This window comes from Idiotropiscis lumnitzeri, chromosome 21 (assembly GCF_059441095.1).
Source record: "Idiotropiscis lumnitzeri isolate Australia: NSW breed Sydney's pygmy pipehorse chromosome 21, RoL_Ilum_1.0, whole genome shotgun sequence".
Lineage (NCBI taxonomy): Eukaryota > Metazoa > Chordata > Actinopteri > Syngnathiformes > Syngnathidae > Idiotropiscis > Idiotropiscis lumnitzeri.
Window position 1 is genome coordinate 11560773 of NC_142411.1, and position 27787 is coordinate 11588559.

A 27787-nucleotide genomic window follows, 5' to 3' on the forward strand; every position below is an offset into this window, starting at 1 on the left:
GTTTAATCAATACTGTCAGCTGTTTTGCATCAATCTAAAAATGGTAAGGTAGATAGCGGTCTGAATTTTTTTAGGTCATTAGGATCTAAATTACACCTCTTCTTAGCAACTTCCCCTTTGAAATAACACAAAATCTCTGTGCCAGCTCTTCTATTGGATGTGCTTGTCTAACATCACGCCGCCACCGCTCATGAATAAAACATTTTCCAATTTGAGACACCTTGCCTTCTCAACAGATTTATTCATGTTTCATTGAGTTTTACTGAAGTAAAGCTCGTTGTCACATAAGACACATCTTCTGACCAATGGTTTAGAGTTTTTGCAAACACCTCTTTTGCCCTTCTCCTGAAATGCCTTCCCACAACTGCAAAAAGGAAGGGGTTAACAGCACTGTTACTGTATGCCAAATAGGTAGACAGCTGAATGCCGAGGTCAAGAACATAGCCCCAAATACATCCGGAAGTTATTTGGAAGTATTCTAGCGTGTCCAGAAAGCGCATCACCTGGTGTGGTGTCCAGCAGAAGAGAAAGACAGCCATCACTGCTAGAACCAAGTAGGTGGCTTTTTTCTCCGTTCTCATTCCAGGGAGACCTCTGACATGATCTTTTCTCAAAACAGACACAATATGACAGGTGCAGTAACTTATCACCATAACAGGTATGAGAAATCCAAATACATTTATGAGAACGTTGTGCTGCACTCTCCAGGCCAGGTGAGGGTAGACCAGGATACATGCATCTACACCGGCATTTTGTACATATTTCACTGCGCGAAAGAGTAGCACGGGCATTGAAAAAAGGAATCCCAGCATCCAGGTGCCCAGGCAGATCCGCTTGGCCCACAAAGGCCTCCTCAGACGACTGGGGTTCATGGGCTTCACCAGAGCAAGGTAGCGGTCTAAGCTGACCAGTGTAAGGAACAGTACACTGCAGATATAATTCATATAGATAGCAACATTCACTAGCTTACAGAGGACTTCACCAAAGTCCCACTGGTGTCCACGAGCAATAGTGAAAGCCCAAAAAGGGAGGCAGGTCATCATGACCAGATCAGCAGCAGCCATGTTACCTAGGTAAATATCTGCTGCAGTGCAGTCCTTTCTCTGCAGGCAGAAGACAGCGATCACAAAACTGTTCCCCATGAAGCCCACCAAGCTGATCACACCAAGGTATGGCGGCTGTAAGGATGACATCAACTGTAAGGTGGCAGTGTAGTTGTTGCAGGAATCAATTTCTGGGATTGATGCATTCATAGCCATCTGGAAAATGAGAGCAGTGTCACTATGCATTCATGTTACTAAACAAAAGTTGGAGAAGTTGAAAAGGTGAAATTGGGGATGTACACAATTCGAAAAGTGTATCATAAGTGTCGAGCAAAAAAAAAAAAAAAAACCCTGGAATGAGTAGGTGACTTGGTTAAGTGCATCGCCATGCAAAAATGAAACCGTGAAATTAAATTAAACAAAACCAATATCTCATATGACACATATATCAGGGCCCTGCATATTTTCAATATAGGACGATTCTGATACATATCTCAGTAAATGGGGTCCAATAGGATTCTTGAATGTTTCATTTTTAAGTAAATTAATTTGAATCGGTAGGATTATGATTTCATTTGATGATGCCAAATGGGTCAGGTGCGTAGTGAGCTGGGCAGCGGCCAAAGGCGGGACCTTGGCAATCCAATGCCCTGCACCAGAAGCTAGCTCTAGGCACATGGAATGTCACCTGTCTGGTGGGATTTTTTGTTAAAAAATTAAAAAATGTGATCGCTTGACAGGACTCAATGTGTTTCTGTGAGTGCATGTGCGCGGGTGTGTGCATGTGTCTGTGTGTAGTTAATGAAGCATGATTAAAATCTCAGAAACGCAGATGCTCTAATTGATAAATGCCTATATAATATACAGTATCTTAATCTGTATCAGAATGTAAAAAAATGTTCGGCTGCTCACCTCATCTCGTTGACTTAATCCTCTACAAGTACCACGTCTTCTTCCAGAAGCGTTACTGGGAACTGGTGAGCCGGGACCAGTTTTATAGGAGCAGATTCAGAGCTCATCACCGTGACGTCATTCACAGCCTACATCTGTTTCTCGCACAGACTGGGACCAAAATGCATTTGTACAAATTCATTTTTTATGCCTAACTCAGTCTTGTGCTTAGATTTATCGTAGTTTAGTAACTTAAGTATTGTTGTCTTGTGTTCTTCTGCTTTTTTTTTTTTTTTAATACCACATGCCTGATTTAGCATTTGTACATCTACTATTGGTTCAAATTATTCGCTCTTCATTTGCTACAGATGCTATCTTTACAAAATCAATCCAGATCAGAGCAAATCTAGCTAGATGAGTGCAGTTAAGATATTATTTGCAAACATTTCACAAAATTATGGTAAAATTATAGTTGCATTACAATCAAACTGGAAAAAGTGTCAAATGTGCAAAGATTTTTAATTATATATGAATTATATAATTAATTAATTAATAATATAAGTAACAGTTATCAGATAATAAGCATGACCACATCATTAAGTAGAGTTGTTCTCCAGAAAAGTGGAGTCATCATACTGTTTAGCTATTTCAGTTAACGTGCAAACTAATCAGACAACTAGAATAACAGTAGCATCAACAACAACAATCATAACTATAATAATTCTTTTAAATCATTTCGTGCCAATCCCAATTCTTTTTTTTTTTTTTACTTCATTTTGAAGATTTGTATCTATCCAAAACCAAGTTTCATTGGGGCTAGCATGTCGAACGCAACTAAAAGTTAAGGGTTTGAATTTTGGTCAAGGATTTTCCCTTTCGCATAGGCTAGTTGGAGATTATGACATTTTACTTATATTAATTCATGTGTGTACTGGAAGGGCCCACTTTAGCTAACATTGTCTTGTCATTAGTCCTCAGCCATGGAGCAGGTTTAATTTTTATTTTCCAAAAGGTACATTTTTCAAAGGAAATCCTTTTTTTTTTTTTTTTGTCCGAACCACAATTTTGCTACTAAGTATTTACGGTGTAAAATTACAGTGCAGCAATGATGGCAAAAACATAACACAATAAAAAAAAAAGAAACAAAATAATAAACACCATTTTAATACTATCAAAATTATTTGGAGTCCAGATGTAATGTACAGTCACAAGTTACGTCAGTGTAATGTAGATATATGTTAAAGTCATTATACTCTAACTTCAAACTCACACTCTGCTTGTATATTTGAGTTGCACACAACATAAAGAACCATATTACACACACAAGAATACAAATTTAGCTAGCATTACTAACAGCATTTTACAAAGTACCAAACAACGAGCTGTCCAATGGTTTTTCTCCGATATTAAGTTTCAGAATTTCTCAAACTAGAATATAAATGTACATGAAATGCAGCAGACACACAAATATGGTGGATTACTATTATGACACACACACACACACACACACACCCCCCCACACTCACCCCCACACACCTAATGATCACTTGCCATCATTGTTTCCTGGCAGAGCAACCACTGTTACACAACTATTCCCTGGTGAGTTAAACAGAACACGCAGGAAGATAAAACAAGAAATTTAATTTGACTCTAACCTGCAGGCAGGCCTCTGGTATCAAACACAATTGTTACCGGACTTAACCAGATTCCCAAATAGGAATTGTCATTATAAAATGAGCTGCCCTTACCCCACAGTGCAGCAGTGTCACATCACAAAATTTGATCAGGCACAGCAATCGAACAGCTTGTACCAACAAGAGTGAAGTGTAATGGTCGCTCCTCTAACATTATATTGTCTGTGGTAATGCTTTTGACAATGACAAAAATACTCCATTCTAAATTATTCAAACAACTTACGGTTATTTCCCTTTGCAGGGGGTGGGGGGTGGAGTGGGGCTTGGGGGGGCGGGCTTCAACATCCTCACATTTGCAAAGGATGGTGACTCAGACAACATCTGCCCTTAGAGTTGTGGTCAAAGGCTGAGAAGTTTCTTTTATTTGAGAATTATTCACTTTTAAGCAGTGGTAGGAGGTTAAGGCCTTCATCCTTCTTTGCTGGCCAAACATAATCACAAAATCATGATCATATTCTTCACATTGATATTAGATCCTAGAGTTGAATTTGTAGTTTAGAGCTTTTAGCCAATCAAAATTCAGCTAGCTTGTGTTGTGTTTCACAGTACCAGTAGCACGCGCTATTCGTCCAAGGCCTGCGGGCGTCTGTTCTGCATGAATGTGGGGGTATCACAGTTGATCAGCAGTTGCGAAAGCCAATCAGATCATGAGTTGATGACCATGAGGCCTTTCGCTGGCCTTACGTTGAAGGTGATAAATGCGACTTTTGATTGGATACTCACTTGTGAGGGGGCAGCGCTATGCGGAATCAACACACCGGCGATCGAAAATCTGAAATATATTCTTGCTTTTTTAAACCACAATGTCCAAAGGAGGGAATATGTGAATTTAATTGCAGATGCACTTGCGAGGCCATTTTCAAGACGGACCTTTCAAGAGAAGCGAGGTCATCCAACACTCACTCAGTCGTGTGCGTCTTTTTGTATATTATTTTTCCAGCCATGTTGTCATAAATATTGGTGTTATGAGGGGGATTCATTCAAGTACTAAGTAGGACTTTACTGAAGGGCTCCGTGGGAAACACACGGCTAGCCACTGCTTTTGAGTTACGATAAATTACAGTAGTTATTTTTTCTTGATACAGCAGTGGGCCATCTGTAAGGACTAGCACTTTGGAACCAGAGGGTTAAGGTGTGAGTGTTGCTGTGGACAAGAAAAAACGTGAAATGTGAGCCGGTTGTTAGAAGTGCACTTGATCAAGACATGTATTTTATTACTTCAAGACCAATTTAATAGAATAAAATGAAATACAACATGGAGTCACTCAATGACGTTCCTCCCAATCAAGATAGACTGATAAACAGTGAGAAGCAGATATGATATAGACACAGTGAAGCATGTCTTTGGCTAATGTTCTTCAGATAATTACCGGTGGATTATGGATGTGAACTCTCTCAACAGTGATGGGAAAGGAATGTGATTAGTAAATGGACTGAGAGGAAGGTTAGGGTTTAGAGTATGTTCATACAATACAATGTTAGAGAAGTACTCAAACCATGCTATTGAGCTTATGTGACAATTATTTACGCAGTCATGCTGGTCCTATAGTCACAGTGAGGTGAAGGATTTACATAACATCACAGTCGCTCAAGGGCTCAGGTACCGATCACGGTTCACATGTTTTCTGAAGCTTAGCCATGATTGGTTGTGATGAATCGGAAGAGCTGGACAAAGTCTGACTCGCATGCAGCAGAACACTAAAAAAAGAAAAGATTCACAATATATTTTATTCACAGTACATTAGCAATAAAAAGGACCCTATGTTTGACATGTAGCTTACTCAGTTGTTGTAGAATTTTAAAAAAGAGTTTTTAAAAAATGTTAATATTGTATTTTGCAGCTCCTGGTTCAACGGAATGAAGTCGTGGAAATAATAATAATACATCTTTATTTATATATATATATATATACATATATATTTTAAAATTTATATTACAGAGCATTTAACATAAAATAACAATAATACAATAGAACAAATAACATGAAACATTGACAATAATTCAATGAATATTCATGTCCAAAGATGTACGTAATAAAATGAATTTAGCCAAGCCGTTACTTTCAGTTGGCATAAAAAGCAGGCTGATTAAGGATATATATATATATATATATATATATATATATATATATATATACCCAAAAATAATTAACAAAATTGATTTATAACTAAACAAATAAATTAGAGAAACCGCAGCGCACAATGGAGGGGGTTGGTTGATACAATAGCGATTAATTAATAGACAGACAGATAAAAATCGGGGTTGACTGTATATATGTAACGAACATTGCCGATAATTTTTCACCCCTCAAAATATATCCACTCACAAACGAACGCACAAATCACAGGTAAGTTTTTTGTTTTATCTCTACAGTATATATGCAATATTGTAAGCAGTGAAATTTGGTGATTGACTGTAAAGGAAAGAAAATAATGATTTTTGATGTACCGTATTTTTACGGCCAAAGGACGCGCCGTATCAAAGGGCGCAGTACCAGTTGAGGGTGCTATTTCTGTATTTAATACATAGAACGCACCGTATCATTGGGCGCAAACAGAACCGAGCAGTCGCGCGAGCTGCTCAGTCGTGCTAGCTGCTCAGTCGCGCTAGCGTGCTTTTAAAATGGCAGCGGGAGTTCGGTGGTACTTTTATTTTAGCTTTTAACAACGTGCTGAAGTTGTCCTCACCCAAAAATGCACCAAGTCCTTGTCTTCTGGATCCAAGATAAACAGCTGGACACGTTCTCCACCAAACACGAGAGTCATTAACAGTCTGTCTCGCTGTCACGCAGCCCCTCAGATGGGATGCCGACACAATGCCGGTGTGAGCAAGTCACTAATCAACAAACGATGTGCGGTCACGGTGTAACATCTAAAACTAAAACTATCACCCCAAATCAACTGAATAGCATAATAGTGTAGGCCCAGCAAAATTCCGCCTCCCAGCCTACCATACAATACCTTAGTTAACATTCATGCACACTAAAACATAAGATAGCATGGCTAGCGTGGCTAGCTGTTTTTAAAAAGGCAACAGGAGCAAAACTGAGTTTGGTTGTATTTTATTGAACTATTTAACAATGTACTCACATTATTATTGATCAGTCCTCATCCACAAATCCATCAGAATCGTTTTCTGTATCAGAAATAAACAGCTGGGCAAGTTCTCCCACAAACACGCCAGGTTCCCTCTCGTCATTGTCAGATTCTGTGACGCTGCTGCGCAGCTCCTTGGATATGATGCCGGCTTTCTCCATACAGAGCTAGCAGACACTTTGCCCATATAGGGGCACTGGGGCCTGCTTTGCACTGGGGGCGTGCCTTTGCGTTGTCGTCCACGCCCATCGTTCCCCTCTCACGTCCGCCTGTTGTCGTTAGCCACGCCCGCCTTCTCTCGATATAAGTAGTGTGCAGGCCGGTAACGTTCGCAGTCAGCCCAGGGGTGCACTTGGTCCACATAATGGGCGCTCTGCATCAGAAGGCGCCCCGTTTTTTTTTTTTGGACGGGATTTGGGACTTTAAAGTGCGCCTTATGGCTGCGAAAATACAGTAGGTCAGCATTTGACCTTCCGGTTCAAATTTACAGTCTGAGATCAATCCAGACCAAAAACTGCTCTGCATATGACTATTAACAATCAAGGAAAACTGTGAGCAAAGCAAAGCATGGAATACAAAACGCAGTGCTTAATTCTATCTCCATTACCAGGAATAAAGCACAATCAGTGCAAAGTTTCCTTTGTGGACCCTATAACTGATCAGCCGCTCCAATCGCGCCGCTATTGATGACTCTAAAACCCATCATGTCAATGTGACTGCAGCAATCTCTTCATTTATACTTTTAGGTATTGCATTGGAGCCTTTATAATCAGCTACCACTATACAAGTCAAGTCAGGACTACACCCCAGAAAAATTGACATTTTCCTTAATTTGGCCCAGTTGAGTTAAGTCATTGAATTTGCGCTTCAATAGACTGAAGATTAATATTTATACACAAACAAAATATCAGACAAGAGTGAGAATTAATGCATTTTTTAAACGAGCCCAAGGAAAGTAGCTGAGGTAAATTAGTATTGAAGTACCAAAATGTGTACCTATACCTAATTACGTACACATTTTTATCTTTATTTTTTAATAGTAAAAGATCCAATGTACCTAGTGGCGCAAAAAGTATGTATGCGACATATGCGGCGCATAGGGGTTGCCACGCTAGCGTGGGCGCCAAAGCGATGGGTGCAAAATAATTTTGGAGCAGGCATTTTATATTTTAAACAGTGGATTGTTCACGGGTGTGGTTTGATCTAATCACTAATACTAATAGAGGCACGGCACTGATAGGCGCCGCTCTGCTCCGTGACTGCACATGATAGGGGCTTTGGAGTTGAAGTCAGAGAGGCCAGACTGAGATGGTTTGGACATGTCCAGAGAGTATATTGGCAGAAAGATCAGAATCAGAAATACCTTTATTGTCATTGTACTCAAGAGTGCAACGAGATTAGAGAGCTCCCCTCTCCAGTGCAATACAACAATAATTCGATTAAATATATAAATTAGATAAATAAGAGAATAAATAGTGAGATGGAAAATAATACGAAATAGGATAGATAAAAACAATCACGTCGCTGTTCTGCAAGGTAAGGGTGGTCGTGTGTGTGTGTGAGAGTTTAGAATGGAGATGGCTCTGGGAAAGAAACTGTTTCTCAGTCTATTAGTCCTTGATTTGATGCACCTGTAGCGCCTTCCAGAGGGCATCAGGTCGAACAGGTGTGAGTTTGGGTGGGTATTGTCTCTGACGATATTGAGAGCCCTGCTGAGGCACCGGGCAGTGTAGATGTCCAACAGTGAGGGGAGAGGGCAGCCAATAATCCTTTGCGCTGTTTTGACCGTCCTCTGGAGCCTCACTCTGTCCGACTCAGTGCAGCCGATGTACCAGGTGGAGACACAGTACGTCAGCAGGCTCTCGATGGACGAGTGGTAGAAGGCCAGCAGCAGCTTCCTGTCCAGGTTGAATTTCCTGAGGACTCTCAGGAAGTCCAGACGCTGGTGGACCTTCTTTACCACTGCTGTGGTGTTGTGTGTCCAAGAAAGGTCATCAGAGATCTGTACTCCCAGGAACTTGAACGTGTGGACCCTCTCCACACACACGCCTTCGATGGAGAGGGGGATCGGCACCGTCTTGTTCCTCCTGAAGTCGATGACGATCTCTTTTGTTTTTGCAATGTTGAGTTGCAGTCTGTTGTCCTCGCACCAAGCCGTCAGTCTCTGGACCTCCTCTCTATAGGCTGTCTCTTCACCTTCCGAGATCAGACCGACCACTGTCGTATCGTCAGAAAACGTGACGATGGTGTTGTTACCGTGGGCCGGGCTGCAGTCGTAGGTGTAGAGGGCGTATAGGAGAGGGCTCAGCACGCATCCTTGAGGCGTACGGGTGGAGGACATGTAGGGGCAGAGCAACAAAGTCTGGGGTCTGTTGGTCAGAAAGTCCTTAATCCAGATGCGTGTGAGGGCAGGGAGGCCGAGAATGTCCAGTTTGGCGGGGAGGATGTCCGGGATGATTGTGTTGAATGCCGAGCTGTAGTCCACAAAGAGTATCCTGGCATAGCTCTGCTGTTGTTCCAGGTGGCCCACCACAACATGCAGAGCAGTGTCGATGGTGTCCTCAGTGGATCTGTTAGCCCGGTATGCAAACTGGTAGGGGTCCAGAGTGGGAGGAAGGCAGTCCCTGATGTGCTGGAGAACCAGTCTCTCGAAGCACTTCATGGCGTGAGAGCAACAGGACGGTAGTCATTCAGGAGGACCGCGGGTGACTTTTTGGGGACAGGAATAATGGTGGAAGTTTTCAGGCAGGAGGGGATGACTGCTTGAGCCAGGGAGCGGTTGAAGATCCTGCAGAAAACATGTGACAGTTGGTGGGCACATGCTCTGAGGACCTTGCCTGGTATTCCGTCGGGCCCAGTAGCTTTCCTGGGGTTAATAGCCAGGAGCGCACGCCTCACATCGTGTTCCTCTACGGTGAGTGGGGGGGAGTTGAGGCATGAAGTGCGGGGGTGTGACGGTTGGGGTGAGTCAAAGCGAGCGAAGAAGCAGCTCCTCTGCCAGCGATGCACTCGGGTCTATAGAAGTCATGCTGCTGCCTCGGTAGTTGGTGATGCTCCATAGACCCTGCCACACCTCCCGTGGTCTGTTGCTGGCAAGGTGGGACTCCAGCCTCCTCTTGTAGGCCGCCTTGGCTAGCTTAATGCCTTTGCTCAGGTCAGCATGAGCCACCATGTAAAGGGCTTTGTCGCCTGACCTGAAGGCAGCGTCACGAGCCTTGAGGAAAGAGCGAACCTGGCTGGACATCTAGGGCTTCGCATTTGGGAAGGTCCGTATGGCCCTGTTCACGGACACAGTTTCCACACAGAACTTGATGTAGTCCAGTACACATTGTGTGTAATCATCAAGGTCCTTATGATCAAAGAGGTCCCAGATGGTGTCTTGAAAGCAGTCCTGCAATTCACTCATGGCGTCATCACGCCCGGTTTTCACAGTCTTTGTGGTGGGCCTGAATCTTCGTCTGAGAGGGGTGTATGCAGGTGCGAGCTTCAAGGACAGGTGGTCTGACTGGCCGAGGGGGGCGAGTGGGAGGGCTCTGTATCCGTGTTTGATGTTTGAGTACACATGGTCAAGAGTGTTGTCTCCCCTCGTTGGGCACTTGACATGCTGGTGGAACTCTGGGAGTACAGTCTTTAAGTTGTCCTTATTAAAGTCCCCCGCTACTATGTGAACGCCATCAGGGTGGGCCCGCTGTTGTTTATTGATGACGCACGCGAGTAGCGAGAGCGCCGTGCTAGTGTTAGCATCAGGAGGGATGTAAACAGCTGTGACGATCACTTCCGTTAGCTCCCTCGGGAGAAAATAAGGCCGGCATTTAACGGACATGTACTCGATGTCGGGGGAAGAGTGCTTCTCAACGATCATGCTGTCGCTGCACCAGTTCTCATGCACGTAAACACAGAGCCCCCCGCCCCTGCTCTTACCGGTGTCCCTCGTCCGATCCGTGCGATGTAGCGAGCGCCCAGCTAGCTGGATGCTAGCGTCGGGGACGTTGGCGTGCAGCCAGGATTCCGTGATGATGATCACACAGCTGTCTCGCACATAGCGGTTTCCCAGGATTTGTAATCCCAGATCGTCGATTTTATGGACCACGGATCTGGCGTTGGTGAGGTAGAGACTCGGCAGTGGTTGCTTGTGGGGCTGCCGTCGTAGCCGTAGCAAGACACCGGACCTGCAGCCCCGCTTCTGCTTCCTCTCTCTCCGTCGCCTGCGCCGCCTCCCGGTCCCGATGACCACCCACGGTGGGCCAGGCGGCCTCGCCAGTTCGTCAGGAATTTTGTGATCATAGCAAAATTCCTCTGTGATGGTTATTTCGCATCGATATCCAATGTCCACGATGTCCTGGCGGGTATATCGATACTGTGCCCCAGTTGGTGCCAATAAGACCGAGTATACACAAATAAAAAGCAATAAAGAGCACTGGGAGGGAGAGCCGTTAGCCGCTGTGTCTATGCGCGCCACCATCTTATATATATATATATATATATATATATATATATTTTTTTTTTTTTTTTTTTTTTTTTGAAGTGTCAGGCAAGAGGTCTAGAGACCAAAGAGGAGGTTTATGGAGATAGTTAAAGAGGACATGAAAGTGAGAAGAATATTATAGGAACAATCATATTATCAAATGTAATGAAGAATAAGTCTAACATCACACAACACTATAGTATAGGATTTTGTTGCTAATTTTGGTTCACTTATTAACTAACAATTCTGGGAATAGAACAACACAGCCACCTGCACCTAGGTCAGGGCAACCACCCAGGTCAGGGCAACCGAACAAACTCCACTCTAAATAAACATGAAAGGAGGCGGATATGGACCGGACAAACACCAGCTGTGCCCAGAATACATATACCCTTGAAGAATAAATGTACCTTTGATACTGTTGTGTAAACCTGTATTAATTTCTGTATTGATTGTAATGTGTCGACGTGACCTATGATTCTCAATAAAAGGCCCGGGGAGAATCGCAGGTTCAGAGATCAGACCTGTTCACTGAGGTTTCATCTCTCCTGGCCGGAAACTTGCCACTTGGTGTCCGTGTCTATTGTCCCTAAATTTCCTACTTGTCGAGGCGTGGGTCACTCCACCGCATTTGGTGGGATTCTCCCTTGACAGAAAGTAGTTGGGGTGAGAGCAGAGGATGCAGAGAACGAAGGGAAAAGCCGAAAGGAAAAGAAGATAAGAAGAAGGTAAGTTGTGATGTGTCAGCGAAGTAAGTGCCACACATGGCCCAATGAAACGTTCAATAAAAGTTTTAAATAAAAGGGTTATATTCCCCCCCAAATGTATTTATCGGCTACATATTAAAAAATGAAATCATTAATTCATATATATATATCCTTATCGTGGTGGAGAGTTTTGCGTGTCCCAATGATCCTAGGAGCTAAGTTGTTGGATGCTTTTGCCCCTGGTAGGGTCACCCACGGCAAACAGGTCCTAGGTGATGGTCCAGACAAAGCACGTCTCACCACACCCCCTTCTGAAGCACAACATTTTTGGACCACGTTTTCCCTTGCCCGGACGCGGGTGGGTCCCCCTTCCCATGGGCTCACCACTTGAGGGAGGGGCCAAAGGGGTTGGGTGCCATGTGAGTCAGGCAGCGGCAAGAGGCAGGGACCTTGCGCTCTGATCCCCGGCTACAGAAACTAGCTCTTGGGACATGGAATGTCACCTCTCTGATGGGGAAGGAGCCTGACCTGGTGTGCGAGGCAGAGAAATTCAGACTAGATATACTCGGGCTCACCTCCCCACACAGCTTGGGCTCTGGTACCAGTCCTCTTGAGAGGGGTTGGACACTTTTCCACTCTGGAGTTGCCCAAGGTGAGAGACGCTGAGCAGGTGTGAGAATACTTATTGCCCCCCGGCTTGGCGCCTGTATATTGGGGTTCACCCCGGTGGACGAGAGGGTAGCCTCCCTCCGCCTCAAGGTGGGGGGACGGGTACTGACTGTTGTTTGTGCTTATGTACCAAACAACAGTAAAGAGTACCCACCCTTTTTGGAGTCTTTGGAGGGTGTGCTGGAGAGCACTCCCCCTGGAGACTCCCTCGTTCTGCTTGGGGACTTCAATGCTCACGTGGGTAATGACAGTGAGACTTTGAAGGGCGTGATTGGGAGGAATGCCTCCCCCCCAATCTGAACCCGAGCGGTGTTTTGTTACTGGACTTATGTACTCGTCATGGACTGTCCAGAAAGAACACCACGTTAAAGCATAAGGGTGTCCATATGTGCACTTGGCACCAGGACACCCTAGGCCGCAGTTTAATGATCGACTTTGTAGTTGTGTCATCGGATTTGCAGCCGCATGTTTTGGACACTCGGGTGAAGAGAGGGGCGGAGCTGTCAACTGATCACCACCTGGTGGTGAGTTGGCTCCGATGGTGGGGGAAGATGCCGGTCCGACCCGGCAGACCCAAACGTATTGTGAGGGTCTGCTGGGAACGCTTGGAAGAATCCCCGGTCAGAAAGAGTTTCAACTCCCACCTCCGGCAGAACTTTGCCCACGTACCCTGGGAGGCGGGGGACATTGAGTCTGAGTGGACCATGTTTCGTGCCTCCATTGTGGAGGAAGCCGATCGAAGCTGTGGACGTAAGGTGGTCGGTGCCTGTCGTGGCGGCAATTCCCGAACTCGCTGGTGGACACCGGCGGTAGAGGGATTCTGTCAGGCTGAAAAAGGAGTCCTATCTGGCCTTTTTGGCCTGTGGGACTCCTGAATCTGCTGACAGGTACCGACTGGCCAAGCGGAATACGGTTTCGGTTGTTGTCGAAGCAAAAACTCGGGCGTGGGAGGAGTTCGGTGAGGCCATGGAAAACGACTTCCAGACGGATTCGAAGAAATTCTGGTCCACCATCCGTCGTCTCAGGAGAGGGAATCAGTGCACCATGAACACTATTTATAGTGGAGATGGGGTGCTGCTGACCTCGACTCGGGACGTTGTGAGTCGGTGGGGAGAATACTTCGAAGACCTCCTCAATTCCACCGACACGCCTTCCATTGAGGAAGCAGAGCCTGAAGACTCCATGGTAGACTCCCCTATCTCTGTGGTTGAAGTAACTGAGGTGCTTAACAAGCTCCTCGGTGGCAAGGTCCCGGGGGTGGATGAGATCCGCCCGGAGTTCCTAAAGGCTCTGGATGTTGTGGGGCTGTCATGATTGACTCGCCTCTACAACATTGCGCGGACATCGGGGATAGTGCCTCTGGATTGGCAGCTCGGGGTGGTGGTCCCCCTTTTTAAGAAGGGGGAGTTGAGGGTGTGTTCCAATTATAGAGGAATCACACTCCTCAGCCTCCCTGGTAAGGTCTACTCAGGGGTACTGGAGTGGAGGGTCCGTCGGGAGGTTGAATCTCAGATCCAGGAGGAGCAGTGTTGTTTTCGTCCTGGCCATGGAACAGTGGACCAGCTCTACTCTTTCTACAGGGTCCTTGAGGGTGCATGGGAGTTCGCCCAACTAGTCTACATGTGTTTTGTGGACTTGGAGAAGGCGTTTGACCGTGTCCCTCGGGGAGTTCTGTGGAGCGTGCTTCGGGAGTACAGGGTACCGAGCCCCCTGATACGGGCTGTTCGGTCCCTGTACCACCGATGTTATAGTTTGCTCCACATTGCCGGCAGTAAGTCGGATTAGTTTCCAGTGAGGGTTGGACTCCGCCAAGGCTGCCCTTTGTCACCGATTCTGTTCATAACTTTTATGGACAGAATTTCTAGGCGCAGTCGAGGTGATGAGGGACTCCGGTTTGGTGACCTCAGTATTGCATCTTTGCGTTTCGCAGATGATGTGGTTCTGTTGGGTTCCTCGAGCCGTGATCTCCAACTCTCATGGGAGCGGTTCGCAGCCGAGTGTGCAGCGGTTGGGATGAAGATCAGCACCTCCAAATCTGAGACCATGGTTCGTCGCCTCCACGTCAGCTGCAGCAACCCAGACCATGCAGCCTCCAGTGCCGGCCCCTCATCAAACGCAGCCTCCAGAGCCCCACCCCGGCTTCCCGCCAGCTGCTGAGCCCCGTTCCGGCTCCTCCCCAGCTGCTGAGCCCCGTCCCGGCTCCTCGACAGCTGCTGAGCCCCGTTCCGGCTCCCCGCCAGCTGCTGAGGCCCGTCCCGGCTCCCCCCCAGCTGCTGAGCCCCGTCCCGGCTCCTCGACAGCTGCTAAGCCCCGTTCCGGCTCCCCGCCTGCTGCTGAGGCCCGTCCCGGCTCCCCGCCAGTTGCTGAGCCCCGTCCCGGCTCCCCGTCAGCTGCTGAGCCCCGTCCCGGCTCCCCGCCAGCTGCTGAGCCCCGTTCCGGCTCCCCGCCAGCTGCTGAGCCCCGTTCCGGCTCCCCGCCAGCTGCTGAGCCCCGTTCCGGTTCCCCCCGAGCTGCTGAGCCCCGTTCCGGCTCCCCGCCAGCTGCTGAGCCCCATTCCGGCCCCCCGAGAGCTGCTGAGCCCCGTTCCGGCTCCTCGCGGGCTGCTGAACCCCGTTGCGGCGCCTCGCCAGCGCCATAAGTCCCTGTTCCGGCGGAGCACGTCCTGCGTCCGCCACAAGTCCCTGTTCCGGCGGTGCACGCCCTGCGTCCGCCACAAGTCCCTGTTCCGGCGGAGCACGCCCTGCGTCCGCCACAAGTCCCTGTTCCGGCGGAGCACGTCCTGCGTCCGCCACCACTTCCTGTTCCGGCGGAGCACGTCCTGCGTCCGCCACCAGTCCCTGTCCCGGCGGAGCACGTCCTGCGTCCGCCACCAGTCCCTGTCCCCGCTGCGCCCGGCCCGCCGCCGCTCCAAGTCCCGGCCTCTGGTGCGCCCGGCCCGCCGCCGCTCCAAATCCCTGCCTCGGCGGCGCCAGACGGCCCGCCGCCGCCCCAATTCCCTGTCCCAGCGGCGCCCGAGGACACGCCGTCGCTTCCCGTCGCTGCCTCGGCGGTGCTCGACGATCCGCCGTCGCCCCAAGCTCCTGTTTCGGCGGGACTCGACGATCCGCCGGCGCTCCAAGTCCCTGTCTTGGCGGCGTGCGACGATCAGCCGTCGCTCCAAGTCACGTTCTCGGCGGCATCCGACGAACCGTCGCCGCTCCAAGTTCCTGTTCCGACGGCGCTCGACGATCAGCCGCCGCTCCAAGCTCCTGCGTCTGCTGCTCCCGGGGTCCCGCTGCCGAGGCCGAAACGTCCAACTGAAGGGTCACGATTGGATTTATTGGTCTGGCCACCTGCACGTCCGCAGGAATGGCCACGGCGGTACTTGCAGGGCTGGCCACCCGGACGGCCGCCCGAGGGACCACGAAAGGACTCGCTGGTCTGACCCCCCGGACATCCGCCAGACCGGCCTCGTATCGGGGTGGTGGTCCCACCTACCGAACCCCTTCCACCCACCCTCGTTCTTGGACTTGGTTTTCGTTTTGATTGTTTTCTTTGGGACGTCTGGAATCCGTCCCTTGAGGGGGGGGGTACTGTCATGATCCGCGTCGGGCATGACAGGTTTTTGTTATTGTTTTGTGTGCATGCTGTTGTGTTTTTGTTTTGATCAGCTGAGCAGGGGCGTTTCCCCTCAGCACCTCGCCCTCACCAGCCACGCACCTGCTCCCCATTAACAATCACACGCCTGATCCCCATCTGCTCCCCTGATTACCGGACTATTTAAGCTTCCCATGCCATCAACCCAGGGTCGGGTCATTATCCCGTGGTGCTATCCCGTTGTGCTCCTGCTTTCCCTCGCGGACTGTCACGGCCGCTCCCTGCTCTCGTCTCGCTCGCGCTCATGCGCCCGCTCTCGCCCCTCTGTATTTGTCACGGTCCTCGTTAGTTTGTCCAGTTTAGCCACGTTTGTTTGCCCACGCTCCTTTGTTTGCCCTCATTAAATTGAGCCAATAAATTCCCTTAAGTTACCCTCCTCCCTGTCTCCTCGCATTTTGGGTCCACCTCCTGCTCGCCGTACGGCGAACCCTCACAGTCACTTCCTAAAAACCAGACAGATCTTGAGATTTAAAACTAAAATAAAACATTTTCCACCTCATAAAACCAATCTGCAAGTATGTCTTTGCCAGCTCGGGCTATTTGTCGTGTTTTCTTTGTGGCGTTGTAGTACCAATGTTATTGTTTCTTTATCGTTTTCCCTTTGTTACTAAGCAATCAAAACATTTTTGGTTAAAAGAAATTCAGCATCTTTTAGTCGACAATTCAGCTCACCTGGATCTTCACTGCAACTCTTCAAAACATTATTAGGTGCCCATGGCCGTCCCAGACCAAACTGGGGCGAAATTGGGTTTCAACTAGTGGGACCGTGGTCTCTGGTTCCGTTTTCTCATTTTTCCGATGTTGGAGAAGACAATATCCGAGCAGCAGCTGCGTCTCCTCTGGGCGTGACAAGCTCTGAGGCCTGTGGTCCGCTGTCACCACAGTGCCGCTTAACATGAATCCAATCTGAGGGTGGGTTGAGATTATTTTATGGAACCAGGTGAATACGTGGAGTCAGAGGTGAAACTAAAACATTTGTTCCCATCTAAGGGTCTACATGTGTTATATCTGAATGTGAGAAGCCTTCAACACGAAATACATCAGCTGCGAAGAGCTACACAAAATCCAAACCAGACTTTTTAATATTTTTTTTTAATTGGTTTGACGGTTAAATTTGTGAGCTCATATTTGGAAAGCTGTTCTCAAACCGTTGAAGAAAATGGTACTCTTTCAAGTGAAAAAAAAACCCTCTGGAATTGGGAGTACCACAAGGAAGCATACTAGGGCCTTGACTTTTTCTTGTATATATTAATGATTTTCAACCTGCTCCCTCTTCTTTTTTGTATGCCGACGACTCAATCTTGATGGTTGCTAATTCAGACAAATCTGTGGTGAGAACACTCTGAGCACTGAGTTGCAGAATGCAATGTGACTTCCACTCCACTTGGGCAAAATTGAAGCCATTATTTTTGGCAGTAAAATCATGTTGGCAAAGTCATCAGGTTGCAAGGTGCAAGTAGAAGTGTGTGTCATTAAATCCGAAGAGAAAATGAATTAATTTGGATGCCTGCTAGATAAGTGCTTAACAGGCGAAGAAATAACTCAAAGACTCAAATGCAAGAAAAGCTGATTTATTTTATTTATTTATTTTTTAATGTGTCAACCCTTCACATCCTGCCAGGGTCACTATTTCAGAGCCGCATAGATTACGCTGCCATATCCTGGTATACTTGTCTTTCTTAAATTTTAAAAGATAAACTGCAGACAGGTCAAAATAAGGGGGTTATCCTAATAGCTCATACTCGCACACATCTGGACTCTAAGTACTTTCAAAAATGAAACTGTTTATGGGTAGAAAAACAAATTAGATGAAAATGTGAACTTTAATAATTATTAATCCCATCAATAAATGTCATCAGGTCAATCGACTTTTTCCTGTGTAAATTCACAATGCTAAAGGATTTTTTGGTTTCGTTTTTTTTTTTTCAGTGGAACAAGCTAAGGAATTTCAAAAAAGTGTTTCCTTAACTACTTTCAAAAGAGCCTTTAAACTATGGGAAGAAAACAATACTTAAATGCACAAATTTAGTCACTCCTTTTTTATTATAATGATCTAATTTATATTTTTACCATTGTGCTGCTCCAGCACTTACCCAGTGTTTTGCACTAAAGTGAAAAATGTGTTCTATTTTTCTGTAATTGAGTATGTAGGCTTTATTTGAAATTATTTGAATCGTTTGAAATGCATTCATTTTCTTATTCAGATTTGCTGATAATTTGTTGCCTTTTTTATTTGTTTGTTTTATGATTTTCTGTGTGTTTAGGACCACAATGGAAATATGCCCTTTGGCTTTATTGTGTTTTTATCCTCTGTGATGCCTGACTGAGAGACGGGACATTTTATTGTGCTCTCTTCTGTGCTTCATCCGATAAATTCAATCAATCACTCAATCAATCAACCCACAGTGCAATATCTGCGTTTAGGGAGGGACTGAGCTCCACCCGCCACTGCCACCCTGTCCAACCCACCGACTTTTATGCACAGTTAACGAATACTGCTGAAAAAGGCATAAGGTGAATTCATACTTGCGGATTCGCACATGCAGATTCATCCATTTGCAGATTTATTTTCCCAATAATAAAATGCTTTTATATTTTTCTTTTTTTGGGGAGGACGGACAGAATCCTCATTTCCAGTGCACAAGCATATTGGCTGTTTAACCCAGCTTGTTCAAAACATTTTATTGAGTTAAAGAACTAATAATCTGCCCCCCTGACGGGAATCAAACCATTTGAAAATAAAACACTACAGACATGTAAGTATCGAATATAGGCACTAAGTGGGAATTATTTAGTCTAACCTGCAATGTAATTTTTTAAAACACATTTAAGAAAAACAAAATTGTGCTACAAAAAAAGTGTTATTTATATAATATAGGAGATATTATAGTGGAACATTGGAGTATGCAGTGTGAAATTAAACAATGTATTTCAAATTTATACTTTTTTTTTTCAGTGTGATTAATGGCATCCGTTTTTGTTTATAACAAAAAGCGGTCAGCATGCAGAGTAAATAAAAGACAGTGATTCTCTATAATTGTTATAATTTTCTTGTTATTAAGAAATCATTGGGAACATTTTGACTTTATTTCAAAGCTGGACAGGATCCTACGTTGACGGCTCCACTGATCAGAGCCGCATCACTGAAGTTAACTCTACTGTTGTTGATTATCAGGTTCCTCATACAACCGACAAAAGGCTCTTTGGTGACATGGCTGCCTGCAAGGGAGAGATCTGAGAAGTAAACAAACGTTTAGAAAGTGACGTCTTGAATAGAAAAAAATACTATAACCCTGTGGGATAACTCACCTGGAGCGCCACCAAAAAAAATCTTTCTGCTGACTGTAGAATGAAGATTCATAAATCCATTCACACTGTGGGCCTGTTGGTCTACTTGCAGTTTGACAATGTCCATATCTTTCATCACTGAAATCAGGCAGGACAGAGCAGTTTAATTATATTTTCAAAGCCTTAAAAAGTCAATTAAATTTGTGTTCAGCAATTTATAAATTAAAAACACTATCCACAGACTTGCTTTCCGTGTCTGACTCTTTTGAAGGTTTTTACTTTGCTCAGGTAACAGTATTTCGACAAATAAAGTCCAGAACTAAATATTGCATCAAAAAATTGCCCGGTGTGTTGCAAATTTGAAACAAAATGAAAAAAAGTGAATTTGAATGCGAATGAATGAGAACAAAAACAGCAGCACCTACCAATGGACCTCATCAGTCCCTCGGAATAATTACTGTATTTTTCCTGACTATAAGCCGCTATTTTTTCCTAGATTTTGAACCATGCGGCTAATACAACGGTGCGGCTTTTTTTTGTGGATTTTTCTTTCACCGGTAGGGGAAAGATGCGCTATTCTGTTGTGTTTCAATTAGCAAAGTTGTTGCCATGTTAAAAGGCACTGTTTTAAAAATCAGTTTATTTACCTTAATGTGCATTCACATAACAAAATCGTTCGGTACATGCAGTAAACAATTAATTTTTTTCACCATAGAAAACTATGGCTTATAGCCTGGTGCAGCTTGTATAGTGTTTTTTTTTTTTTTCCCCCAAAAAGAGTTGCTGCGGCTTATATACACGTGCGTCTTATATCCTAGGGTGCAGTGCGATGCTGAGGAGGGCGCGTGTGACCCTGGGGAACATGCATTTTTTCCGTCATACTACGATAAAGTGTAATTGCACGTCCATTCCAGTAGACCAAGTACATGTCCCTGCTAAACATTGAGCAGAAGCTGAGAGTTACATTATCATGCTTTAAGCCTCGCTTTAAGAAGCTCAGCACGGCAAAGCGTGCCCATTGTAGCCATTAATCTTGGCCTTCTCATTTTGAAAAATAAATTAAAAAATAAATAAAAAGCACAAATTGGTGTATTCATTTTTGTTTTATTGGTTAATGTGTTTTATACATTGTAATCCTGAGTTAATGTTGTTGAAGTCAATTTGAATGTGTTATTATTTATTGCTTTTGTTTCATTTTATTATCAGCAGCAAAAGGTGCAATTAATCTGTCAAAAATTTATACATCTTAAACAAGGATATAATTATTTTTGGAATTTCAAGCAAATTGATGCACTCAAAATATTTTCTTTTACAGACTTATAAAGAATGTTAATGAGGTTATTCTCGTAAGATGAACTATAACTCTTTATTTTTGTTTTCTTTATATTAACAAGGACATGATGTTATGCAGAGGTGTACCTATTACTAGTTTAGAGACAATTGTTATTTATAGTTGAGGTGGAGAGTGGGTGGTGGGGTGGGGGCGAAAATTGTTTTTTTCTTGCGAGGGGGTGCGTAACAAAATAATTGAGAAGCACTGAGCTAGACCATTATATTGCTGTGCTATTACGTGGCCTTTATCTACGGTACTCTCGGCACACATACTAATAGAATCCAGTTAAGGCAATGGAGTCGCACGCTGTCACATGGGCTCCTCAGATGGATAAAACTAGTTGGATTTTACCAATTAACTGACATTCCACAAACAAAATATTAATCAGCATGCTCTGTTTAGACTACTGGAGGCACATAGAACATATTATTGTCAAGAAAAGTTTGGGGTTGACTTCCCCTTTAAATGCATTTTGACCACAACTACATAATACTCACCTGCAATTTTATGCCATTGTCCAGCACACAGAGCCTCTCTTGGAGATACTCTTGCCAATAATTCATGTGTCCCATCAGTCAAAACAGCCACCACCTGGAAAACATTTCATTTTAACATTTATGACCTTTAGAACAGTGATATATTTGATTGTTGTATTGTGACGTCTACTTACTGTTCCTTGATGAATGTACATGGAAAAATAACCCTCTGCTATGGGCACATGCAGAAGTACACCTGATGTCACCAGGGGCCGCACCTCCATTTCGAGTTGAAATCTCATTCCCAAGTCATGTATGTCTAAAAGAGGGAAGCAGGCAAGTTAAAGAAATTCTCTGAGGTCAGGTTGACAAAAATCTGTCTGACGTTGAGTCTTATTTTACCTCTCAAATATAGTGAGCATTGTGGCACAGATGAGGAAACAGTTTGGGTTCACACTTGTTTGTTTTGCTCAAGTGTGCTCTGCTAATTTGCAGTCTGGCTAGTTATGTGTGAAGATGTGTTAACTTTGAATCCTGATGCGCAGGGAACAAGGGACGAGGTCGCATCTTGCAAAAGAAACGTGATGCGGTGCAAACTATAAGATCAAATTTGAACACTCTGCAGACCAATACACCAATGTGGAAAATTATCTATGAAATTCTGTGAAGAAGGAGTCACCAACCGTTTTGAAACCAAGAGTTACTTTTTGGTACTGATTAGGGCTACCAGTTTGCTACACACTTATAAATTCCCAATTTTCCTCAAAACACCTTTCATTATGTTATTAGTACCTTAATTATTGAAACTTATTACACTAATCATGTTGGGGATTTCACACAATAAGGATCAAGAATAATTTAGCAAATCAGGAAATAGATAAATATTAATATGCAACATTTCCCTGCAAACGTAGGAAATGTCTAATTTTCACTCATCCTTTACAGTTTTACTAATTATGAACAACTTTAAAACATGTATGTACAAAGTAAGTGACTCTCAGATATTTAAATAAATCACATTGCATGTTGAACTTAAAACCTAACGTACAGCATTCTTAACAAAGCTAACACATTGCATCACAATTGTCATGTCATGTCATGTCATTATCCACACCACTTATCCTGTACAGCAGGCATCAACAAATGGCGGACCGGACCCATAACCAATCTATGATGAATTTTTTTCAGGCGCATTCGCAAACGTTGGCGCTGCAATTCTAGTTAATACGGAAGAGACGTCACTGATTTGGGCCAATCAGATCTTTTGTTTACGATCCACTGCCAATTGCACAGCAGACCGGAAGCGAGTGCTGCAGACAGTATGCCTAAAAAGTTAGCAAGGTCGATGCGTGTTGTTTTAAATGAATGGACGGAGAAATTTAGTTTCGTTCTGGCAGCAGCCGATTCAAAACCAGTGTGCATCATATGCTCCGAAACCGTCGCAACATTGCGAAGCGCCACTACGAAACAAAGCACCGCCCAAAGTTATCCGCAGAAGTTTGAGGTGAGCGCACGCAAAAACATCGAACTTCCAGTGCAGTATAACAGATTTTTACATTTTCGTTGACAGCCCAGCGGCATGCAAACGATTGTTCACTAAAAGTATCATGGATTTTGGGGAAACATAAAAAAACATTCAGTGATGGGGAAGTTGTGAAGGAGTGCTTAAATGCGGTTGCACAAACATTATTGAAAGGAAAACACAAAGCCCAGATGTGTGAAATAATCTACCAAATCCCAATGGCCCTGACTCCGTTCCAACCCAGATTTAAGTCACTGGCAGGGTAGTCACAAACTATTTTTTCTCATTAAGAGAAGTTAAAAAAATATTCAAAATAAAAGGTGGCGTCAAAGCTCATTTTGAATTAGTTTTTCATGAGGACAGCCATTTTTATTGATTGTGTACTGAACATGTTGTCCTGTTTTACTTGAATAATTAGGCTTTCAGTTTTTTTTAGGCTGATAACTCTTTGATTTAAGAAAAAAGGTACAAGATGTTAACTCAATGCTTAGCACTTGATATATTTCTGCAGGAGATATTTTACAGTTTTTTTTTTCTGGAAGTGGCAAACTTAAGTTCCTGGAGCCACATTTTTTTGAATGTGAAATAAACGCAAAGGTGTTAAATGGGAACATTGCTAAATATTTAGTATATAAGTGTGCTCTGTTGAAAATTACTAAATATTGAAACTGTGAACATAGGCTAGACATTAAGGGAAGTTTGACTTTGGTTCGGACCTTTTAATTGGAAGAAATTTTAGTCGTGGACCTCTGTGACTTTTAATTGAATACCTCTGCTGTACAGGGTCGCGGGAGGGTGCTGGAGCCTATCCCAGCTGACCACGGGCGAACTGCACACTCCACCCTGAACTGGTCGCCAGCCAGTCACAGGGAAGACATAGACACCGTCACTGAGAGGGAACTGAACCCACGCTGCCCGCACACAACTCAGGCGAGTGTACCACTACATAATCAGTGACCGCCTCTCACAATAGTCCAATAGTTGAATTCAATTTTATCGTGACACTGCTATGTCATTTGTTTACAGAGGTGGAAAATCCATGTCCGTAAAGCTCTGTTTTTTTGTCGATTATTATTATTATTATCTGGGGTGTAACAATGCAACTCTCAATGACTCCTGTTGAGGCTGGTTCTGTTTGTTCTTGAAAAGGTTAATGCGAGAAAATACTGATTCATACAAATAGTTTGATCCAAACAGGCTCCTGCACATAAAACATTGTGCTTTTGGGTGTCAACAAGACTCCAAAAGTTTGTAGCAGCCTGATAGGCTTTACAATTTCAGTCTCCACTTGTCCAGCACCCAAGCAGAGAATATGTTCATCTGCGCTTTAACTAAGTTTAGAGAATTTATCAAATCAGCGACAGTCTTACCTTTGCCTTGTAGCTCACAATTCAAATTTCAATCATTACTATTAAAAATGCAAGGTCAAGTGTCTACTCAGGGTCCTTCAGCAGCAAAGTGTATTCATCTGGGGATCGCATGAACTCTAAATGAGGTTTCAGTTGGTTTTTGAGCCTTTTTCACCTGTTTAGTGAAAAAAGATGTTGAAAGCTGTTTGCGCAAAGCTTCCTTCAACTCACATACTTTTGCGGCTCGTACAGAGCTATCCAGTGGGCAGTTAGCATGGAAGCTTGTGTTACATATTTTGAAATGTGTTGGTTTGCTGTCACCACAGTTGGCCCACAAATAAGACACAAGCAGAATTCTTTTTCCCGATCATAAAAAAGAATTCTACCTCCCATTCAGTTTGAGAATTGTTTTAATTTTTTTGTCAGCCCTGTTCCTCAGGTGCGCATTACAATGACCTTTGAACTATACATTTTATTTTATTTAATATTGTCATTTTCAAAGTTAACCAATTGAAAAAAATAATAGCAACAAAAACATTAAATGTGTCTTACTGATGAGTGGCACTTTTTAGTTAAACACACACGCACACACACCCCATCTCACAGGTGAGCTAATTTTAGAACAGGGCCACGGCCGACACATATGCTGCCTGCAGGCAACCCGCTGGAAATTAATTAAAATCCAACATAATTGATATTTTTAATTATTTTTAAATGAATAAAAGCGGCCTAAACAAAAATGATAACATTAATTTAAATTTTATTGCATATTTTATTTGATGCAAGCACTGCAATGAAACAATTTTTGTACCGTATTTTCCTGGCCATAGGGCGCTCTTTAAAGTCCCCAATCTTGCCCAAAACAAACAAAGCGCCTTGAAAAGCGACGCGCCCATTATATGGACGAAGCATCACTCGCGCCCATTATATGGACTAAGCATCACTCGCGACCACCAACCCTTTTACTCTTTGGGCTGTTCGGAGTGCATGTTAGCACACCCTGCTGGTCAAAGTCTGAGTCATCTATGCTTCTAATTGACTGTGACTTATACATTATGTGACTATGGTGTTTGGGTGATGGTGTAGGAGAAAGCTGGACAAAAGGGCAGCTGTCCACAATGATGTAGTCTGTCTTATCATTTATGTTATTGCAAGCAAGAAACGTCCCAGGTTTAGACAACAGACTGCAAAAAGCCCAAAGCACAACAGCACATCTCTCTAAACAGCCATGCACATCTCTCTAAACAGCCATGTGATGGGCTGAGTCTGAGTGGCTCCCAAGAAGGCATTTCTGTAATTGGCTAAGGCTGAGTGGCTCCCAAGAAGCCATTGCTATAAACTTTTTGTGTTATTTTTATTTCTTTTGGGTATGTAGATGGCATGAGAGATACATGTTTTGTGTTAATCTTATTTCTTTGTTTCATTGTTTGCTTGTATGCTGAGTTTTTGTTTTGTTTTGATTTGAAACCGTGACTCTAAGGAGTGTGGTGACAAGTGAAGTCCCTCCCCTGACGTTGTCTAGTAGACTATTGCCAAGACACCTTTAATTGGTCATTGTTATTGGCAGTGATTCCCAACAGTTTCATAACATCTGTCATTGAAACGGGGTGATACCTCTGACAACGAGCCCCTATGGGATTGAGCCCTTGTGAGCTAGCATCAGCTAGTGCGAGCAGCCGAGCTAGCGCGAGCAGCCGAGCTCGCGCGAGCCAGCTGAGCTAGCGCGAGCGAGCCAGCTGAGCTAGCGCCTTGTAGTGCGGCGCGCCTATTATATGCATTAAATATGGAAATAGCACCCTCAACTGGTGTTGCGCCCATTGCTGCAGCGCGTCTTATGGCCGTAAAAATACGGTAATGCTCAATGAAACTTATGCACCTGTCCAGCAGTAAACTACATCAAGCAGTTTGACTCTTAAGGAATGACAGTGCTGAGAGCAGGGGAATGAATTACTTTGAACTAAGACAAAGATCATTACCTTGGAGTAAGATTTTCTTATTAATGAAAAAAAATATTGTGGCTTGTGTATGCACTCAAGGAAAACACGTGAGATGTTTACTACTACTGAAGAGCAACAAAGAAAGTTAAGTTACCCAAAAGTACGTGGCCTCCTTCCTCAGCAAAGAATGTCCCTGCCTCAGTGAGTCCCTCAAAACATGGCGTGACCCCAAATGTTTCATCCGCAGATGACAACTCGTGTCCATAGAGCTGAATATTGCTCAAACAGCCAGAAAAGCTGTTTACTGAGTTAATCTGAAGAGAACAAATGAAGATTCAAATTAGAAATACAGTATGCACACACAAATATTTAACGGGACAATGGCACATAAAACTAAACGGGCTATTGAAATGCCTTGCAACCGCTCCTCTTTTCCTCCGCAGGTCTGTGTGCTTGCGCTCTGCTGCACCTGCATGCACTACCACTTTGACCCCTCCTTGGCCGGCCTCCAACTAAAGAAGATGAGCTGGGAGAGGCCTGTTACCATCGTGCACATGTTGTCGCAGCCGTGCGGCACCAAGGACTTTTTACAGTTCTGCTTGCCTCCTTTAAAGAATTTCAAATAAATGCTTTAGCACACACCACCTAACATCCTTGCTTTCTTTTTGTCGGGATCCTTGAGCCAAGTCCAGGACATGTATAAAATGTATCATTCAAGCACGGTAGGAAACTGATGAACAAAAAAACGACACTGAGTGCAAGAACAAATATTTATTTCTCACACACAAAAAATGCAGCTGATCAGCTGCTAAAGCGAGTCAAAAAAAAAAAATAAATAAATAAAAAAATAAAAAAGCCAAAAGACTGCCCTCAAAACGTGAGGTAAATAAAAACCTAAAACACACTGTCCGAGACAAAAGAGCTAACAAGTTTAATTATAAATAAGAAACAGAATGAAATTTATTCAGTCAATAATAATAATAATAATAATTATTATTATTTGTCTGCTGAAGACCCCTGTGAAGAGAAGCTGTTTGGATAATGGATAGATGGATAATAATAATTTTATTTAGTACCATTTAAGCAATTTAGCACAAAGTGCTTTACAAACAAATAAAAATATATACATAAAAGCAAACGGACAGATACGAGGAAATCAAACGTCAAAAAAGGAAAATTTGGATAATAAAAAAAAATAATAATAACAGAACACTACAACTAAATCCATAAAATGAGGAAAAGTGAGCCTGAAGAAATTGTCTTTAATAAAAAAGTTTTAAAAGATGTTAAATACATCGCATTTCTAATATTGTTTGGAAGGCCGTCCCAAAAACCTGAAGCATTAACTGAAAACGCTAGTAGGACTGTAAGGATTTAAGTGTACTTATATATTCTGCTGCCAAGCCATGAGGTGCTTTGAAGTAATAGTTACAATTTTAAAATAATTTCCCAATTGAACTGTCAGATCTCAAAATGGGGGTAATTTGAGCTCTTTTATTTGTATAAAAGTGAGCATTTGAGCAGCCACATTTTGAACTACTTGCAGTTTGTTCGAAGATTTCTAATTTAGTCAAGTAAATAAGTTGCCATTGCCCTCTGGCAGGCGATACAGATGCATCAAATCGAGGACCAATAGACTGAGAAACAGTTTCTTTCCGAGAGCCATCTCCATTCTGAACTCT

At 44.0% G+C, this 27787-nt stretch overlaps 2 protein-coding genes across 3 annotated transcripts in view; both read right to left on the bottom strand.

Annotated features, from left to right (window-relative positions):
- Nucleotides 1-242: 242 nt before the first annotated feature.
- LOC148316986 (B2 bradykinin receptor) lies at nucleotides 243-1969 on the bottom strand. The gene is made up of 2 exons (XM_088286897.1): nucleotides 1956-1969; nucleotides 243-1259 (listed from the first exon to the last, which is right to left on the bottom strand). Exon 2 carries the CDS (start codon nucleotides 1257-1259, stop codon nucleotides 243-245), a length of 1017 nt encoding a protein of 338 aa, XP_088143023.1. The 5' UTR covers nucleotides 1956-1969.
- A 15796-nt stretch (nucleotides 1970-17765) lies between these two features.
- The window catches only part of lama4 (laminin, alpha 4), a 44390-nt gene continuing 34368 nt past the window's right edge, over nucleotides 17766-27787 (bottom strand). The window contains exons 33-37 of one of the 2 annotated variants that reach the window (XM_088286160.1): nucleotides 26260-26419; nucleotides 21492-21616; nucleotides 21319-21412; nucleotides 19510-19626; nucleotides 17766-19419 (exon numbers count right to left, since the gene is read on the bottom strand). In XM_088286160.1, the coding sequence (XP_088142286.1) occupies nucleotides 19286-19419; nucleotides 19510-19626; nucleotides 21319-21412; nucleotides 21492-21616; nucleotides 26260-26419 (630 nt within the window). In that variant the 3' untranslated portion in view covers nucleotides 17766-19285. Of the gene's footprint in view, nucleotides 19435-19509; nucleotides 19627-21318; nucleotides 21413-21491; nucleotides 21617-26259; nucleotides 26420-27787 lie in introns of both variants that reach the window. The other variant, XM_088286159.1, reaches the window with a different exon arrangement.